The sequence below is a fragment of the Pezoporus flaviventris genome, unplaced genomic scaffold (genome assembly GCF_033815535.1).
Source record: "Pezoporus flaviventris isolate CSIRO_AGI_PZ_B2104156 unplaced genomic scaffold, CSIRO_AGI_Pfla_v1 ptg000079l, whole genome shotgun sequence".
In the NCBI taxonomy this organism is placed as follows: domain Eukaryota; kingdom Metazoa; phylum Chordata; class Aves; order Psittaciformes; family Psittacidae; genus Pezoporus; species Pezoporus flaviventris.
In genome coordinates, this window is record NW_026892627.1 from 3,231,947 (window position 1) to 3,250,718 (window position 18,772).

Here is an 18,772-nt window from a genome sequence, read left to right on the forward strand (position 1 = left end):
AATTTCTCACTCAACTGCCTACCCCTTGCAAGCAACACATGCCCCTGTGCATGTGCAGTTAGAGATGGCTGACCACATCTTTTCTGGAGGGATGCACCATTGCTGTTGCTATTTTAGCACAGAGTGAAGGATCTGGGAGAGACTCCCTATTGCTCATAGAAGAGCAATCAAAAATATTAATCCTCTTCTGCCTCCCATCTGAAACAAACATTTACAGGGAACAGACCAAATCTGCTCTGTGAAACACCCTGCTGTGACTGGCAAACCAGCCCCCGGCTGAACACTGAACGTACGGCCAGGATCATCCTGACGAAAACCTTTCCCTGCCTCTGCTCCCTAACAAAAAACTTACCGCCTTTCATGGCTATGATCTATCTCCATGACAGACTGAATTACGAATGACACTGCTGGCTGGCAAAAGAAGGCATGAGTCCACTGTGGATGGATCTCTTGAAAGAAGGGGCAACGGTGGGAGAGAGCAGTGCCCGCTATCACACACAGAGCAAAGTCATCCAGTTGGCTTTGAGTTTTCTGCAACAGAAACATGTCCTGCAGCATGCCCAAATGCACTCACACGAACTTCAAAATATGAACAGACTGAGGGGAAGACTCCTATCGTTGGTGGGACCTTCTCACCAAAGAACTAGCAAAGCTGTAACTGGGGGGACTATGTGAAACCCTAGAGAGATCCTGCCCATCTCTCAACAAACCTGTAGCTTCCCAAAATGATCTGCTTCCATCTCCTACTTGTACCAGTCTCAGTCAAACATGGATGTGTTTGTCAAGCCTGGCCAACCTCCTATTCCTGTAATGATAGGTAGATCCATATTGCAATAATGCCTTGCTCCTGCTAAAGACAGTTTTGCCTTAAGCAGGAGGGTGAGCACTGCATTGTGAACAGTATCACATCAACTGCTCTCCCTGCATAGCAGCTGAATGAAATACACATCATATAAGAAGGCCCCTCCTGAGGCAGCCTCTGTGACAGTCAACACATCCCTTTCAGAAATGGGCCAACCTCCATCACACAAGATGTTGGCATTCTGGCTCCCAGTGCTGCTCTTGGCAGGCTCTTCTAACATCTCACTCCCCTCACTGCTACAAACCTTCCTACACCCAACCAAATTCAATCGCATTGAGCATACAAACACTTGCACCTGAGCTAGCCCTTTACTCTAGAAGATGATTCCATTCTTCAACGTTAATACAACTGCACAGAGGTAACCACATCATCCTCACAACATCAATTTCCAAGGCTAATCTAACCAAACACTAACTGCAAAGTCTTTATGATGCTGGCAGACAAAAGTGAAAAGAAATAAGCAAAAAGCAAGTAAAGGAAGCATATTTTTCTCATTTCCAGACTGGGTTTTAGGCATTCAGCTGCACAACCACCTCTACCAGAAAGCTCATTTACAGTCTGGAACAGAAGTCAGAGCCTCTCAGCTTCCTCCGATGCCTGAACTATTGCCCCTCTACAGCTGTAGTTGAATTTACTGGTTGATCTCCTTCTTTTCATGGTTACCCCATTGGACACTGTTTCTTGCCTGTACTTCTTCCCAGGCTAATCTGCAAGACAAATAACCATCTATTTTTAGGCGCATTGTATTCTGCCTGGTTGGGCCCTCCTCCCAGGGCAGCAATATATATTTAATACTTGCTTCCAGAGCTGACAGCCCAGGAAGCTTGAGTGGTGAACTGGCAGAGAAGAAATAATTACAAAGTAGAAGGGCATCAACCTGCCAAGCACTTTAATACCCCTTCTAGAAAAAGAGGCTTGACTTTTCAACAGTCCTATAGTAGTGAAGAAAGCAAGACTGTATCAAAGACACAGCTGCTGTTTTATTATGATGATGACTTCTGTTGTGCAATAACAAATCTTGTCTGATCGACAGCAGAGAGGAACAGGAGGAGAAATAACGCTGTTAGAGCAATATGCAGAGAAAAAACATGCTGGAATTAAGGCAGTAGAGAAGAAACAACTGCACGTAGGCTGGTCAGCGTTCCCAGCATAGGCTGTCCCTAGGAGTGCTACAGCTCTGGGATACTGCTAGGATAGCAATGATTCAAGTAGGATCAGCAGATCCAGTGATCAACCTGCACAAGAGAATCAGCTCAAATGTGGGATTGTTCCATAATAGATCTATGTAAAAGCTGTGGCTCCTAAACGCTCTGCAGCCAGAGTTCATGACTGCTGCACTCATGTTTCTCTGGCCCATTGCTCCTGGCTGCCCTTCGACACAGTCCTACAACCTCCCCTTTTCCCTCATCCCAGCCCTCACCGTACCTCCAGGCCAATACCATGCTGGGATCACTGGTACTGGATCCTGGCCAGTTCCTGAGGCCCCAGTCACAGCATGCAACAGCCACTTGGACTCTTTTCCCTTCTGCACCTCTTCTTCCAAAGAGTAAATACAGTGCTGTGAACGACATTAAGTGTCTTTCTTTTCGAAAACTGCAACCTTTACTCAACCCTTTACTTAGCTATTCTTCCACAACTGAATTTAGTGTTTCTGGAAGAGGTCCCTTCAATAAATCATGGCTGGTTTATCTCCCTGTAACAACAATACATAATAAAAAAAAATAAAATTAAATTAAATTGAACAGACAACCAAAGCTGCAGCTTCATAGCTAGGTTTAAAAATATTTCCAGATGCTTATTGGTCTCTTAAGACATTTCTGAGGCTCAGGTCAAGTAGACCCAAGGTTGCAGGCTCCAACTTTTAATTTCTTTTCCATCTACAAAACCATCAGGGCTTGTCTAACATAGTTTAACCACAGTTTCCTAGTCGAAGGAACACAGCAAAAAAATGAACTTCAAGAAGTGAAAGCTAAAACCATATAAATGCAATAGGAGCCCTATGCTGGCAGAGACCTCAAGGAGAGAAAAAGGTTTTTGCTGCCTTATATTCCCAAAACTTGAAGATCCGAATGAAAAAAACAGTTAAGGTGAAAGGAAACAGATACACGTCAACATTAGGAATCTCTTTGTATCACTATGTAAATTTCATTATAGTGCAGATCACACACTTCCAGCTCAACTTCAGCCACTGACAAACATCCAACTTAGTGTCTCCACAAGAGCTAGGGACCAAGATGAATGGATCTCTAGAAGTAACATCTCACACCACAGTTTTATTAAGAGCTATTACAGCTATGATTGACTACTGATAGACGGCACATAATTATTTTATTAGACAGACTAAAATAGCTGGAGATAGAAAAAAAAGCTTCTGAAGCTCTAACTCTAAAACACACAGGAAACTGCAGGCTATGTGTAGGTTTGAACTAATTGGTCTGACTTTAGTCAGGTTTGTTAATTATAGGGAGGGGGGAAGAGTAATTAGCACCTGCAGAGGTGACAAATCACTTAGCAAGGGAGGAGCTGGTAGGACCATCAAACCTTGTAGAGCTGAGCTGCAGGGGTGGGCAAGAGTAATCACCACTGTGACAGCAAGAAACTAGCAGGTGGCCAGACATGAAAAAAACTGTGGTATGTCATAAAAATCAGTGTCTCCACTGAGTCTGAGATTTTTAATGCCCAGCAGAACCATGAATGTTAATTTGTGAGCTTGGCTTTCTAAGATACATTGTCAGTCTGTAACACAGAAGGATGGTAGCAATGGTTTTGCAATAAAACCGTCTCCAACCAGCACACTTTTTTTCCATGTTGTCCCACTGATAAACATCTTCAGGCTAAACCCAAACAAACTGCTACTCAGCTCTATTTCTCTTTCAGACCTCAGGAAGTACTGTTATGCCTTAAAAGCACATATTTTTATTTTATATTTATATATAAAAATATAAAAATAAGTATCTCAGTTGTTCCAATATAAGCTGTTGTTTCTCCTGACAAACCTTGCCTCATCTGCACGGTACACAAACAGCCTGAAGATAAGTCTTTGACATGCTGTTTGCTGAAACACGTATTGAGTTCCCAGGGGAAGGAAGAGAGAGCAGGGCATGGAGGAGCAAAGTTTAAATTTGCCAGAATTGGTGCTGCAAAAGAAACTGTGTGAAGACGACAAAGAAACAAGAATTGTCCCAGTCACAAAGCACCAGCTCCAGCAGGCAGAAAATGCTTTGCACAGAAGAACTGCAAAAAGGACACTGTACAAGTCAGTGAGTCGAGCAAAACAGAAGGGGTTGGAAAATCCTTTGAAAGGAACCATTGCAGCACTGGAGTTAAGTGCATGGCATAGCTGAGACCCACACGTCTCTGTAGCTGTGTTTAATGTCATCCCCCCAAAACTGCAAGCAGCCCAGCAGTTGACACTTGGGCACATCAAGTAATTCTTCACATAACGTTTGGCTTCCTTTCAGTGCCCCATGAAGCTGTGAACCATCTCAGCAGCAGCATTCTTCTCTGCCTTTGAACATGTCAAGCAAAAAGACTACCTGGCTATATTGTGAAAAAAAGCTGGGAAAGCCTAATTATGCTTAAGAACCCGGATGAAAATGAAAAATTACCAAATAGATGGATGCAGACATTGCAGGAAACAAGAAGCTTGTTTCAGCATTAGCTCTTTTTGCACTTTCACCTTGCTTTGAAATGACCCCAGGGCAATAAGAAAACCCTGTGACCTCACCCGGAAAGGAGTCCCAGAGGGATCCCCAGCCAGCAGAGGCTGGTGGAAGGGCTCCATCACCCCTCTATGTAGCTCCCAGCACATGACAGGCCTCATCAAGGCAAAGAAATCAGCCACATCCCTTTGCATTCCTTGTTGAATCGTCCCACATTACTAGCCCCGGACTGCAAGGGAAAAAGCAGTCAAGAAATACTGAGCACAGCTCAGGACTAAGCCCGATCCCTAATGGCAACGACGATGAAGCAGTTTTAACAGCAGGATGCAGGCAACCACATCAGCCGGAGCTGCTGCAGCTCCATGGCTGAGCAATTTTCCTTTGAGGAAGGGCTGAATGGTCCTGGGGAGGATTTCATTCACTCCCTTCCTCTGCAAGAAAGCACGCCTGCCAGGGCAGCGCGGTTTAATCTCTGCTCTGGAATCTCCTAAGGACTGTGAAAAGTGACTAAATAAATAAATAAATTTTAAAAACCAACTGCATGTGTCCCACACAGCCAAGAATGGGATATGGGATGAACTTCTTAAAGGGGTTCACCTCTCTTCTGATAAATAGACAGGGGTCTGTAACAGGAAAGAAACTATTAAAAACAAAAACAAACGAAAAAACAACAACAAAAAAAAAAAACAAAACCAACCAAACCAACCAAAAACCATAAGCACTACATTCACTTAAAATAAGAATTAAATTTGGCTACCACAGTATAAAAGTGGAAGAGGTATAATCTCCAGCAGGATTTCGATTCTGGCTGTTTCCCAGCTGAGCACTTAAAAATGCTGCGTCAGCACTGAAACAGCTTTTCATTCTGTTGTCAATGTACAGCGCTGCTAAGGATTTTTATTTCTGAGGGGTGGACAACATACTCAGTATATATGACTGTTTCCTTTTTGCCTTGCAAAAGGATGTTTTCCTTAAAGTTTGAACTGCGGCAGCCTGGCCACTCTGGAAAGTTGAAATAGAAGCTGGTTTTCAGTAATGAATAAAGCAGGCTGCAGGGAAAAGCTCAGCATGAGCAGGTTTTCTTCTCTGCATTCTTACACAACACAAAAGGTGCCTGGGGAGGCTTTCGGCTTGCAGCTTAGGATCTCTTACGTGTGGGCGTCTACCTGAGGACTGAGCTGCTGTTGTAGTCAATGAGAGTTCGAAAAGGTGCACAACAGAGGCACACAGTGCCATCTGAGATATCTTTATATTCTGTGCTCACAGCATCCACATGGGACTGCCAGATAACACAGGGTCTGCAGGGGTTTTATACTCTCAAGAAAGGGACCATGTGGGATAATGGGGTATCTTCTTACATCTCAAACGGCCTGAAGTGCCTGAGAGCAAGCAGCCAAGCTGAATCCGATGATATTGCTGACCACAAGAGTTCAGACCATCTGGGTCACACATACACACCTACACATCAATGCTGAACTGTAGGTGTCCTAATCTGCAAAGGGAATCCCTCTCCGAGGTCACCTGCGGGGAAGCTCACAGACTGATTAGCTGTGATAGACAATGACATTTATAAGGACCCTGGAGATGTTCCCTGCTCAGATACTGGTTGTGATGTTACATATTACCAGGTATTAATTGGAACATCTGTTAAACACAGAATCAAGGCTGGAGCCTCAAGCATAATTTTAAAAGACACCCAATAGATTTCAGCTTTGCAAAGGAGACATGAAGCATTGATATTTTCCCCTCCAGAGAAGAATTGCATTCAAATAGAATTTTTTTTTCCTCTTCTCTCTTGAGGAGATGCAGTTTCACAGGGATGAAGATTAAAAGAACGTGGAACTCATATTAAGCATCCTAACTATCAGGAGTAGGAATATCCCTGAGCCTGCTGCAAAAGCAAGGAGATCATGGTGATAATGTCTCAGCAGAGAGTTTTGGTCTCTCTATTCAGTTCCTTTGGTCTCTTCGCGCCCTCAAATCAATGCAAATCAGTGACGCCAAGACATCCAGAAGAGTTTATCAAAGCAGCATCACCAAGTCTGTTGTCCAGCCCAGTAGTGAAATGCATCAGAAAATAATTCCGAATTGGCTCTGAATTAGAAAATAATCCCCATTCAGTTCTAACGCTTGAATTTAAACGCAAATGACAGAAGTGTAAATCTCCCACCTCCCAACAGTGTAAAAAGTGAAATGGATAGTTAGTGACTCCCCTGAGGGTGAGAAATCTACCTAATGTGTCTAATGGAGAAGTTTAAGGCTATTAGCATCCATTGTTTTCAGTTGACTGGAAAAGTGACTTTGTTAAAGTATATCAGGGTCTCCAAAATTCAGGTACAGCTCGGAAACTAAAGTAGTCTTTAAGTCCCGGAAAGGCTATACATATAAAAGTTAGTGCTGTAGATAAAATCTGACACAATAAACCGCCAGTAAAGCAGCACTAATGTGTTTCCCAGCCTCAAGCAACCCACAACACGCACTCCTGTGCATGAAAACGTCCCTAAATTCGCTTTATAAACCAACCATCTAAAAATTACAGAACTGAGTTCTGATGTCACCTACACTAACTTCACACTAAGGCTGCACTGACCTCAGGGCACCGCATCTGCCTTGCATCTGCATGACTGACAGATGAGTGGGGAAAAGAATATCGGAGGCAAGGACCATAACAACAAAGAAACAATCACACCTGCTCCTGCCTCTTAATCTTACCTGCTCGCCTCCAGGGGGTCAAGCCGTGCTCACACAGGCTATTTATAGTTGTGCAGATTGGCAATTATTAAACATAAGTGCTCTTGCTATTATAGGTCTTCCCTAATTAGGGTTTATGCATGAGGCTAAGCAGTTTAAATGTAATTTGTAGCAAAGCTAATAGCCAGTAGATGCTTCTAATAAAGCTGAAGTTCCAGGACAGAAAAATTAGGTACTTTATTAACAACATCTTTATCAGAAGGAAACTTTGCACTTTTATTTACAACTTCAGAAGCCATTCCATTTTCTAAAAAAAAAAAAACCCAGTGCTGAAGAAGACTGGTATTGCTCCATTCAACAAATACAAGGGCTGTATAACGATGCAAGGAGCATTCAAGCAAAAAGTGCCTTTGGGGAGCCCATCATCTTCTTCAAACCTTTCCCAAGGACTTTCTGAGTACTAATGAATGAACTCCCCGGCATTATGGGTCATTGTGATGTGAAAGGTGAAGCTCGTGCCTAGAGAGATGAATCATCCCAGAGAAATCCCTTTGGGTCAGGCATGAAGCCAAGCATTCTGCAGGTTGCTCCAAAAGGGAACGGTGACAAGATGACCACTCAGCTGGTGAACAGCCTTCCCCAGCCACGCACAGGACCTCTCTGCCATGGCATTAGCTTTGTTAGCTCTGGACAGAGGCCAGTCTGATGGCTGGCATCAATCCCCTGCCTGTCTCTTACCTTGAAACAAAAGGTCCTATTTTAATTCCACTGCAGTCCTCTGGGTTGGTGTTTTCAGAGGCAAAGACATCTCTCCTCTTGGCTCAGCTCCCACACAAACGAAGCTGTGAGAGCTCATGACTTCTGGAAAACATCTGGGAGGGTGGAAGGGAGGGAGCAGTGAAAGAGCAAGAGCTCAGCACTCACCGAGGGGAACTCTGCTTGGCTGCACAAGGCAGGAAGATAAATCACTGCCACAGCACAAGCGAACTCAGCAAGTCTCATGGAGGGAGCAGGAGATTCTGACCTGCCTGCCTATCTGTCCTTCCATGCTCTCCATCCCACCTGCTGGGCTAGAACTCCAGCCCCTCCTGCTCTAGGGTCTCCAGCCATCTCTGACCCATTTTTATTGTGGTTTTGGCCCATTGATTGAGTATTTTTCTTGGCTTGATTTCCTAGATTTTTGTTCCTACACAGGACTTTCCTCTTCTTTCCAATACAGAAGAGACAAAGTTGATGAGACCAGAGAATCGGGATATATTTAATCACATAATCTTTCACAGGCATTGGAAAACCACATATCCGTTTCCACTGAGCCAGCGTGATGCAGTAGCAATCCCATTTGCAACAGTGAAATGACACTGCCATGCTTATGCTGATTTGGTCCGAGGGCAGGACGTGACCTACTGTGTTCATAAAACCAAGCTAAGTCCTGCTCCTCATCAAAACTTGAGTAACAGTTTTCATTCTGTACAGATAATTTGACTCCTTTCCTGAACTTGAGCCACAGATGCCATGCAGAGTCTGACAAATCTCTTCCAAGCGTGCTCAGTTCCAACTTAAAAAAAAAGAACAAAACACCAAATCATCTTGCCTTGGGTCTCATTGATCTAGACAGTGTCTGGTACCCTTCCTCAGACTGCCAATAAATAGGACATGATGCTGAACAGGGAGATATCCTTCTTGCTCCTGTTCCTTCACTTTTCCATCTCCAACAAGGATCTGCATTTACAAGCTAGCCCAAATACCAGGTAATTTTCCAGTCCTACCAGACTAAGTCAGCATATGATGTGGCAAGTAGAAGACTGATTTTGACAAGGTACTAGTCTTCCCAATTGCTTCTGCTGGAGACCATCTGGTAAAGGGAAAAAGCTATCTTATTTTTTTATTTCCCTTTCCCCACCCCTCCAAAAACTGATAGAAACTCTGTGTGTTTGCCATTTCCAAGGCAGGCCGCCTTGCAGTAAGCACCTTGGGAGAGCTGAAACACCTCTTTCATGACCTTGGTCCCGTCACTTAATCATGCCCCAATTGCCTATGTATAAAATGTGCAAAGCAGCTCTGTGCATCTACCCAGTACCAGGACCCCTCCTCGGATATTCAAGTGGGAAAAGACAAAAACCACTCAGCACAGTCACACAACTATGAAACAATGACAGTAAGAGCAAAATGTTACAGTAGCCTCACAAGTCAGCAGTGGACACACTTAGAACAAAACCCAGCACACTCACTTCTCATTTTCACCTGGTGCAGCCCCTCTGGTTGGTTGTCACACAGCTTCTGATCTTACAACAGGAAGGAGTTTGAACCAGAGTATTTTTAACGTGCGGTAAAAAGGGGGAAATTTACGTACACTCCCAAATCCACAGGCCAGGCAGCTTTCTCTGTCCATGGTCCCATCTGCCTGTTGATGTGGAGCATTTTGCAGCCATCTCTCTTTTAAAAAAAAACACCTCGGTGGACTCCTCTCCTTTTACAACACACCACAATTCCCTTCCCTCTGGTTCTCCAGAGTTTTCATGACTGAGAAAAACGTCTCAGCTGCGGAGAGGGTGTGATAATTACAGTGTGAAACCCCCTGCTGGCATGCTGGTGGGCTGGAGTAGCAGTAACACATCGTTGGAAATAGTCTTGAATATTTTGCATAGCATTTTTCCTCCTTTGATATTGTAGTTTTGCTTGCTTTATTTTTGCTCTTTGGCCTTGTTATGCTCTAAATAAGAGGTAAAATACACGTACCAGTGAAAACATGCACTCTGACAACTTTCAGTGCTATAGAGAAGCAATGAGACTTTCAGAGCTACCCAGTGTTGCGCAACTGGTTCTCCTAAATAAAGTCAGTCATGCATTTACACATGTATAAACTTAATAAATCATGCACCTAGAAATATGCTGAGGTTCTGTGGCAAGGCCTTTGTTAAACACATTGCTAAAGGATCTTTGTGATGAATACAGGAATTAGGCTGGAGGATTATAGCAAGTAGCTAGCCTTTTAGCCAAAAATATTGATTGCTTTGTTTTAAATATATTTATGTCACTTTGCAGATTCTCAGTCAAGAGCATGAAAGAGATACAGTTACAGCTTAAGTGGCTGGTTTTTACAATGATCCAATTTCCAGCATTTACACTGAGACTCCTTTCCACCTCTTCATGTGGCTACTTCATGGCAGGAACAGAATAAAAACTGTGAAAAGCATAAATTACACCAGCTGGACAGATTTGGCTAATTCAACTAGCTTGTAGTCTGAAGACATGTAGAATCCATCAACTGTTTTGAATTATCCACATGGAATCATGGAATAATTTGGGTTGGAAGTGACTTTAAAGATCCTCTAATTTCAATGTCCTGCCATGGGTAGAGACACCTTCCACTAGACCGCCAACCTGGCCTTGAACACTGCCAGGGATGGGGCAGCCACAGCTTCTCTGGGCAACCTGTGCCAGGGCCTCATTTACCAGACACACTGAAAAAAAAAAAAAAAATAATTCAACTTGTATCTCTCTGGGCCAGATTATTTTAGTTACAGCCCTAAAAAGTTAAACCGACCCACTAGAACACAATAGGGATTATTCTAGATTCACACCATGCCCCCATCATCACCTGTTTCCACACTTGCCTTCCAAATGTCACAAGCTGACTTCTGCAGGAGGCAGGTCTCTGGCAAGCATGGCCTGATGAACTGCAGCAAATGAGATCTGCCCAATTTCCCTTTTTCCACATTTGTACATCATGAGAGGCCAGGGTGAAAGTTTATAACAGCAATTAGAAGCCACATGGCTGCAGCAGTTTTATAGCACTGAACTTCTTGATCAGCCAATCCTACTCATTCAGTTTTTCCAAGGACATACCAATAAAAATTATCACAATAACTTAGGAGGGGAAAAAAAAAAAACAACACCTTTGCTGAGCCATTGTAGTTCCCAGAACCAGGATGTTACAATTGTAGAGTTAACTTCTGCTTAAAAAATGAGCACTGAATCCCAGGTTTAAACTGAGAAACAAGCAACAGGGATTTTCTCTAGCATTGAGGCACTTCAGTGTTAGTCACCTTGCAGATCAGCGCTGATAAGAAGCATGTGAATCTCTTTAACCCACTAGTATGAACCAGGTCCCAGGAACATTAACACAACAGAAGAATGAGAAAACAACCAACAGTTCTACTAAACCAAGGGCAAGGAGTGAGATAAAGTATTGAAAACAGGATAATAAAAAAGTTGCAAAGAAACCAATACAGAATTGCACCTACGCTGTGCCTTGCCACTGTCTCAGAGCCTTAAAAGGGGTTGAGTTTACTGATAGGAACAGTCAACCCAAGAGCACCAGCTTAAGGGCCCGATCCTACACACTGAACTTCAACAGACTACGTGACTTAACCCTCTGAAGGATCAGGCCCCAGAGGACCTCTTCATGCCAACAGCATTTAAAGAAATGGGATTTTTGCTATGGGCTTCACTGAAAGCAAGAATTGGAGCAGCTCCAGCAGCTGATTGGATTGCTGCCCCTTCTCATTTCCCCAGCTCCAGCCCCAGACAAGCTATTTTGGATCTTCCCTAAAGCAAAGTCTGTAGATCCCAGGAAATAAGCGCCTGATTTTTTTTTCTTTTTTTTTTTTCTAATACTTTAATCTGTTTTCCCAGTGTGTTCTTCTTCAAAGAAAGTCTGTGGCAATGCAGATGGATGGCTCATGGTGACAGACTAAAAAACTGAATACGCCCATTTGTCTCATTTCTTAAAGAACAAGGGGAGAATAAAGGAGGGACAAGTGATGCAGTGACAAACCTGGGTTACCTTCCGCTCTTAGAGACTCCTTTTGGTTAGTCCAACTCTGCTCACTGGAGAACAGGGCAGCTTTGAGCAACGCACTGTCACCAGTCGAGGAGAGCAAACAGAAGAGACTTGCAACCCTATCCAGCCCAACAGGAATCTGGTATGGCACCCTCACCTTCCAAAGAAGAAAACAAGTGTGGGACAAGACTAAAAGTGAGAGAGGAAAGCTCAGCTACAGCCAACACCTAATATGTTGTGTTGTGTCCCTCCCCCCAAGCCCAGTACTGCGTGTGGTATCAGAAATCACACGCTGCAAGGAAACAAGCTGTAAGAGCAAAGCCCCGGTGAAATAAGGCAGAACCCCGTGTCTGCGCTGTTTGCGGAGAGCATTAGCTTTTGCTTGCACACGTGCGTGCTTGTGCGCACAGACCCACTGCTAGAAGAAACAATCCCGTTTACTAATTCTGCGCCGTGCTAGGAGCCATCTGCGGCGGGGGAGGAAGCACCACTGCCCCAGCCAGGGACCTGCAAAGCGCTGAAATTGCAAGCAGAAGAGACACAGCAGTCAGAAATCACATCCTTTGCTCCCAGCTACTGCTCTTTCCTCAAGCAGTGCATTCACATGAGGTCTTAGTGTCAGAGAGCAGCACTTAGCTGAACTTCTCATGGGCATCTAGTCGTTCTTCAACAAGAAGAAGGTCCCATCCGAGAGCCCTCTCCGCCCTGCAGCTGCATTGTCTCCGGGAAACCTCATCCCGTTATCCCCTGGTTTGAGGTGGGGGGGAAGCTGTGCACTAAACGATAGAGCTCCTAAACAAAAGCTAAAGCAAACCGAAAGCCAGACTACAAACCTGAATGACAACGAAACCAAGAGCGAGTCCTAAATAAAACACTAACCCCCAAAGAGAATTCCTCTAGCGCTAGAAATTTTCTTACTCCCGAAAAGGAGATGCCGGGAACGAAAAGAACGTTAGGGGATTGCTGATTTCGAGGTTATCAAAGAGAGGGAAGCCCAACAGAGATACATCTGCCTTGCACCGACAGCGCTTCCGAAGTTGCCCAAAGTTTGCCCGCAGCTGAGCCTGTCACCCCCAAAGCCGGGGGAGCGCGGTCTCAGCAGGGCCAGCCCGCCCCGGTCCGGAGCACGCACTCACCGGGGAGAGGAGCCAGACGAGCAGCGGCACCACGACGCCCAGGACAGGGGGCTCCATGCTGGCCACGCCGGGCCGGGAGGTACCGCGCTCCGGTAGCTCCCAGCGCTGCAGCCAACGCTGCGCTGCGCTCCCGGCACCGGGCTGCGCGCATCCAGCGAGGGAGGAGAAGGAGGAAAAGGAAGGAGGGAGAAAAAGAGGGAGGTAACATTACAAACCCCCGCGCCCCTCCGCACCGCTCCACCGCCTCTCTGCGCGGGGCGGGGCCGCACCGCCTACCACCCCCCCTCTCGCCCCAGGTGCCGCCGGGCCCGCGGGCAGACGGCGCTTACCGGCCGTCTCTGCCCCCCTCCGGTCCTCTTCTGTCTTTTTTCCTCCCTCTCGCTTCCCTTCACCCCTTCTCCTTTTCCCCTTTATTAATTTTCCCCTTCGTTTGACTTTTTCTTTTTTCGATTTTCTTCCCTCTTCCCATTTTTTCTTCTTTCCCTTCTTTTATCCTTTCTTTTTTTTCCTCTTATTTTTTTTCCTTTCTTCTCCTTTCTCCCTATCTCCCATGTTTCCTTTTCACTATCTTCCCCTTTTCTCTCTCTTCCTTTTTTTTTTGTTTCCCTGTTTCCACCCTTCTTTTTCCTTTTTCTCTTCCATCACCTTTTTTCTTTTTTATTTCCCTTCCCCCCCCATTTTCCCTTCTCCCACTTTTTATATGTCTTCACCCTTTCCCTCCCTTTTCTGCTTCCCTGTTTTTTTAATCCTTCCCTCCCTCTTTTTCCTTGTCTTTTCAACTTCTTAAAGCATTGGAATGGGTTGAGGAGAAACCAAGGCTGAGGAAATCAGCAAAGCTCATTTTTTTCCTTTTTCCCTCCAAGCTGATGCAGTCACTATGGGATTCTTCCAGCTGCACAGTGAGAACCTTGCAGATCCACAGCTTGCAGTGCAAAACCATCTCATCTCTTTGCAGAGCCTGGAGACTCCTTACTGGGTTCATCCCTGAGAGATGCTGAGATGGGTAGGGGGAAATGGTCTTGTTAGGGGGAGTGGTGGGTAGAGGCACAGAAGGCCCAGTATTGCCATGAGCTCTACAAGTGTGTTGAGTTGTGCTGGGAAAGGAGATGAAATGGTTGCTTGGAGTATTTGGCTTCCTGTGAAATAGCTGCTCGGTTACAAGGGGCTTAGGTAGACAAAAGTTTGCAAATTCCAACCCAGTTCGGTGAATATGTGTGTCCTTTCTCTGTCCTTCCCCTCGGAAAAAGAGAGAAAAGTTCCAAAATGCAGGTCAGTGACATGACATTTCTGGGCTTCTCATTTTGGAGGGACAGCTCAAGACCGGATCGACCTTTTTTTTTGATGCGAATGTGGAAATCCCTCCCCTCTGCTGCATGAGATGGAGCATTTCATTTAATATTAAGTGCAATGCTCTTTTCAACTCAAGAGAAACCACAGGCATAAACTTGCTTTAGGGTGAAAACCTAAACAAATCTTATGAAGAAAGGTAACAATAAGAAACGTAGTATCTTTCTTGCTGTTCTTTTATCCCCAATCCGGCTGGATTTTTAAGCTCCAACAGATGGACAGATTTAGTGTCTTTTAAACCACCTGCTGAAGAGAGAAAATAAATCCTTGTATTTGGGAGGCCCTGGAGACAGCTCCCTGATTCCAGGCTGTTCAACTTACTGACACAGCCAGGAAAGCTGCTATTTTTAGAGAAAGGGCTTGAGGGTTAAAATCCTAGAAGTTGTATCCAGTCTCTACCTCTTGTTAAAAAATCACTAAACATTTCACTCTTTAAAGATAACATGCAAAGGGTGTGAAAAAAGAGTTTAGTATCTTTTCCCCCCTTGAGCTTTTTCGGAAAGACCTGTGCTTTTTTTGACTTTTTTTTTTTGCTTTCCTTTGCATTTTAGATGAAAAATCCTACTTCTATCTCTTGTTTCTTATTGTAGGCTTGATGGTGGCTTATAATTGCCAGTGTAAAAAGAGGGACAAGATGCTAATTACATCAATTAGTTGTACAACAATTTGAATAGGCAGCAAAGCTATATAAAGCTCAGTTTGGATCATAAAATGAAAGGGGAATGACCCATTAGCTGGTCACTGCATCTCGCTTCTAATAATAGCCACTTTGTGTTTGCTTATTTCATTTATTCATGCAGCCTGAAGGCTTTCAAGTAGCCTGTTAAAGACAAATTTCCCTCTGGGGGAGAGGCGAAGGTATTGGCAGATGTTGCTCTTTAGATTCTTTGCAGAGAGTGAATCTGAAGGCTTTGTGTCTCATAACAGTGATTTTACAGAAAAGGTCTCAGCCTGAGTGGTACATTTTGCCCTGCGGATTGCACTGGATGGAGTTTAAGCTAGTCTGATATCCTGTAGGCATAGCGTGAACTCCAGGGGGCTGGTAGCAGCCTTTGTGTTTGATTTGAAACCACCATCCCATGCCCCCAGATCTTAACTGCCAGTACCAGTGAACACTCATTATGTTCTCCATGTGGCTAGAGATTTTGTATCAGTCCTTGTTTTGTAGGCTGAAAGCCTGGAGCCTGTGCCATACCTTTGGTATCATTTTCACCCTCTTCTGTACCTGTTCTTTCCCCATTTATCCTCTTTGGGACAAGGATGGGAGCCAAAAGGATTCAAAATGTTGGTGCACTGTTGTTTTATGAAGTGGCATAGTGATGGTCATGGTTTAAACCTTTATTTTTCTTGCCTTGGGTACAGGAGCTTTCCTCTTGGAGCAAGTCTAGATGATGCCATGGAAATGTTCCGAAGGATGGAGCACCTCTGCTATGGAGACAGGCTGAGAGAGTTGGACTTGTTCAGCCTGGAGAAGAGAAGGGTCCAGGAAAACCATAGAGCAGTTTCCAGTGCCTAAAGGGGCTGATAAGAAAGCTGGAGAGGGACTTTTTGCAAGGACATGAAGTAACAGGACAAAGGCCGCCTGGTCTTGTGGAAGGTGTCCTTGCACATGGCAGGGGGATTGGAACTGGATGGTCTTTAAGGTCTCTTTCAACCGAAACAATTCTGTGATTCTATTATTAGGTGACTTAGTGGTGCACTGTAATACCAAGATTTTCTCCCACAAAGGATGATTCTGTTTTGAGCCCATCTCTGTGTAAATCAATTAGATACACTGTGGGACATTTTGCTCATTTGCTTCACTTTCCATTAAATACACTGAAATTCAACTTCTGTTTCACTGTCCTGCTGATAGGTTGGTATTTGCCCCAATTTCTTTCCATTCAAAATATCTCTGTGAAAGGTTTTACAAGGCTTCAGAACTGTGATGTGAGTTTGGAAGTAGCTGCTTGGTGTTGAACAGGGTCTCTGCTAATAGATTGATGCAGCCAGCTAGAAGGCCAGAATTTTTCCTTAGGACACTCAGTCATGAAAAATTCCAGAAAGCCTTGATCTAATTCCTTGTCACATCACTAGCAGCATAGCTATTTCAGTGATCACTGTCTCATGCTAGTGCATCTTCTCTGTGGCTATCTTATGTTGTTACCATTATTTAACCCTTTTCCTTAATGATAATTAACATCTGAGCTAAAGCATCCATCATTAAATGGCTTATCTTTCTGGGAATTGCTTTGGAAAATATCAAATGAATGTAAGAATATTTTTGTGGAGGGTAACAATAGAGGTAAATAAAAGCAAGTAGTTTTTTTCCTGTCTGTGTTTTTTAACTCTCTGTCGCAGCAATCAGAAATACAAAAAGTATTAACAGTAGTGTCTAGAAGGACAATATTTGAGAGTTGATTCATGCAGCAGTTTGCTGAAGGCTGGGTTTGCTGTTATGTGCCCTTGGGGTTATGTTCCTCATTTAGCTTTCTCTGGAAGCCCAGCACAGTACATCTATTCTGCTTTCCGCTTTGTAACTTTATTTAAATAAAGTAATGGCATCACATTCCATAAACAAACTGTGAAATGTATTTCTATGTATTATTTGCATTGGGATTAGTGGTAACAAAACACTCACTGTGTTGTTTAGCAAACAAGACAATTAAATCCCCATACAGGACTTCATTGTTTGCAAATGCAACGTAAACAGTTGGTTGTTTCCTGTGTTTTAAGTCTCCTTACTCAGGGTGGTGTGGGCTTGTGTGCAGATACTAGTGTTGCCCTAGGAGAAATCTAAAACAAATTGACCACCATTCAGAAGAGCTAAAATCTCTTCTGTCCCCAACCATCCCCAGCAGTTACCCAGTGGAAAAGTTCCAGAAATTTCCACCTGCCCATATCCTCATAAAGCTGAAAGAGCAGCAGAGGTGGGTACATCAGAGCAGAATGTGGAACATCTGAACAGAATGTTTCAATTAAAAGGATCTACTTGATACAAGCAGACTAGAATCTTGTCCTTGGTCTCCAGGGCAAGGGCAAGTTGTCCAGCTCCTGTTGCTCACCTCAGTCTATAAGATAAAGATAGTAATAACTACCTTCCAAACTCCCAGGAGAGTTAAGGATTAATTGCTTCATAGTACTCAACATTTATTTTCACATAATCAATGCCACTGGGTGCATAGAAATAAACTTTGCAATTACTATTACATATCCACAGGGGACCATTCAGTCACGAAGCACTTGGATGAAACAGTTTTCTTACAAATAATTATTAAAAACTAATCTTATTTATGTTTGGGCTGGAAAAGGAGAAACTCTTTGGGCTCAGGAAGAACAAATGCAAGCAAACAAACAAACCAGCAAGAACTTTCTCTGAACTCAAGATGGCAGTGTGTTGGAACTAGACTGAAGGTGAATAGAAAACCGTGCATTATTAAAACAGCGCTATTTACACTGGGAACATTGTAAAACCACTCCAAGGTACATGACGTTCTAAAGATAGAGGAAACTGGGTGCCTGCCTCTCCCTGCTTTCTCCTTAGAGCTTTGCAGAGCAAAGGAAGACAGAGGAAGCAGTAATGACAGTGTTATGTGCATGGAAAGCTGATGAGCAGAGTATTTGGCATCATTACAACTGTATTTCTTAAGACAAACTGTGTCCAGTGGAGGTAGGTTTCCTCCAAGGTTGTGGCCATCATGAAGAACCATCTGGCCCTCATGAAGAAGAGTCTGGCAGCAGAAACCACATGGAGCAGGGCAACCAACATATTGATTGACACCAGAGATTATACAAGCTAAAAGGTTGAGCTAAAACACAGCACTCTAGAGACTAAGATAAAGGCTCCACCTTATCATTAGAGGATGTGACATGGCTGATGTTTTTTGTGGAGGAGGCAGGAAATGGAACATTTTACACAGCCCAGTCAAATGCATCTGAGATGCTCTGTACAGAGAGTATTTTCTGCCAGTGTCCACAGATTAAAATCGGTTTCTGACCGGGTGATAAGAACCTCTCTAGCTGTGAACTGTATTTCAGACCTTACCAGCTGAAAACAGGAATTTCTACATTGTAACTGAGTTCTGTGATAACTGTTGGTTTATGTTGTAAATAAATGTTGTAAGTCAAGATGCTGAGTGAATACACAGTGAATAGTAAATTCAGAGTTCTTCCTAAGCTGTTTGCTTGCACTTGTTCTCCAAGATCTGGCTTTACCAGTTGCAGACAAAATCTGAAAAACCTCAGAGACTGGATGTGCCTGAATTTACTGGGTGCCTGAAACCAGTTTTGAGAAGTCTGAACTGCCACATTT

The 18,772-nt window shown here is 43.9% G+C and overlaps 1 protein-coding gene across 1 annotated transcript in view; it reads right to left on the reverse strand.

Moving 5' to 3' along the window:
• VIPR1 (vasoactive intestinal peptide receptor 1) overlaps window positions 1-13,388 on the reverse strand; it is a 104,138-nt gene extending 90,750 nt beyond the window's left edge. Inside the window, exon 1 of the mRNA XM_061474415.1 lies at window positions 13,135-13,388. Coding sequence (XP_061330399.1) covers window positions 13,135-13,191 — 57 coding nt within the window. The 5' untranslated portion in view covers window positions 13,192-13,388. The remainder of the gene's footprint in view (window positions 1-13,134) is intronic.
• Window positions 13,389-18,772: the final 5,384 nt, after the last annotated feature.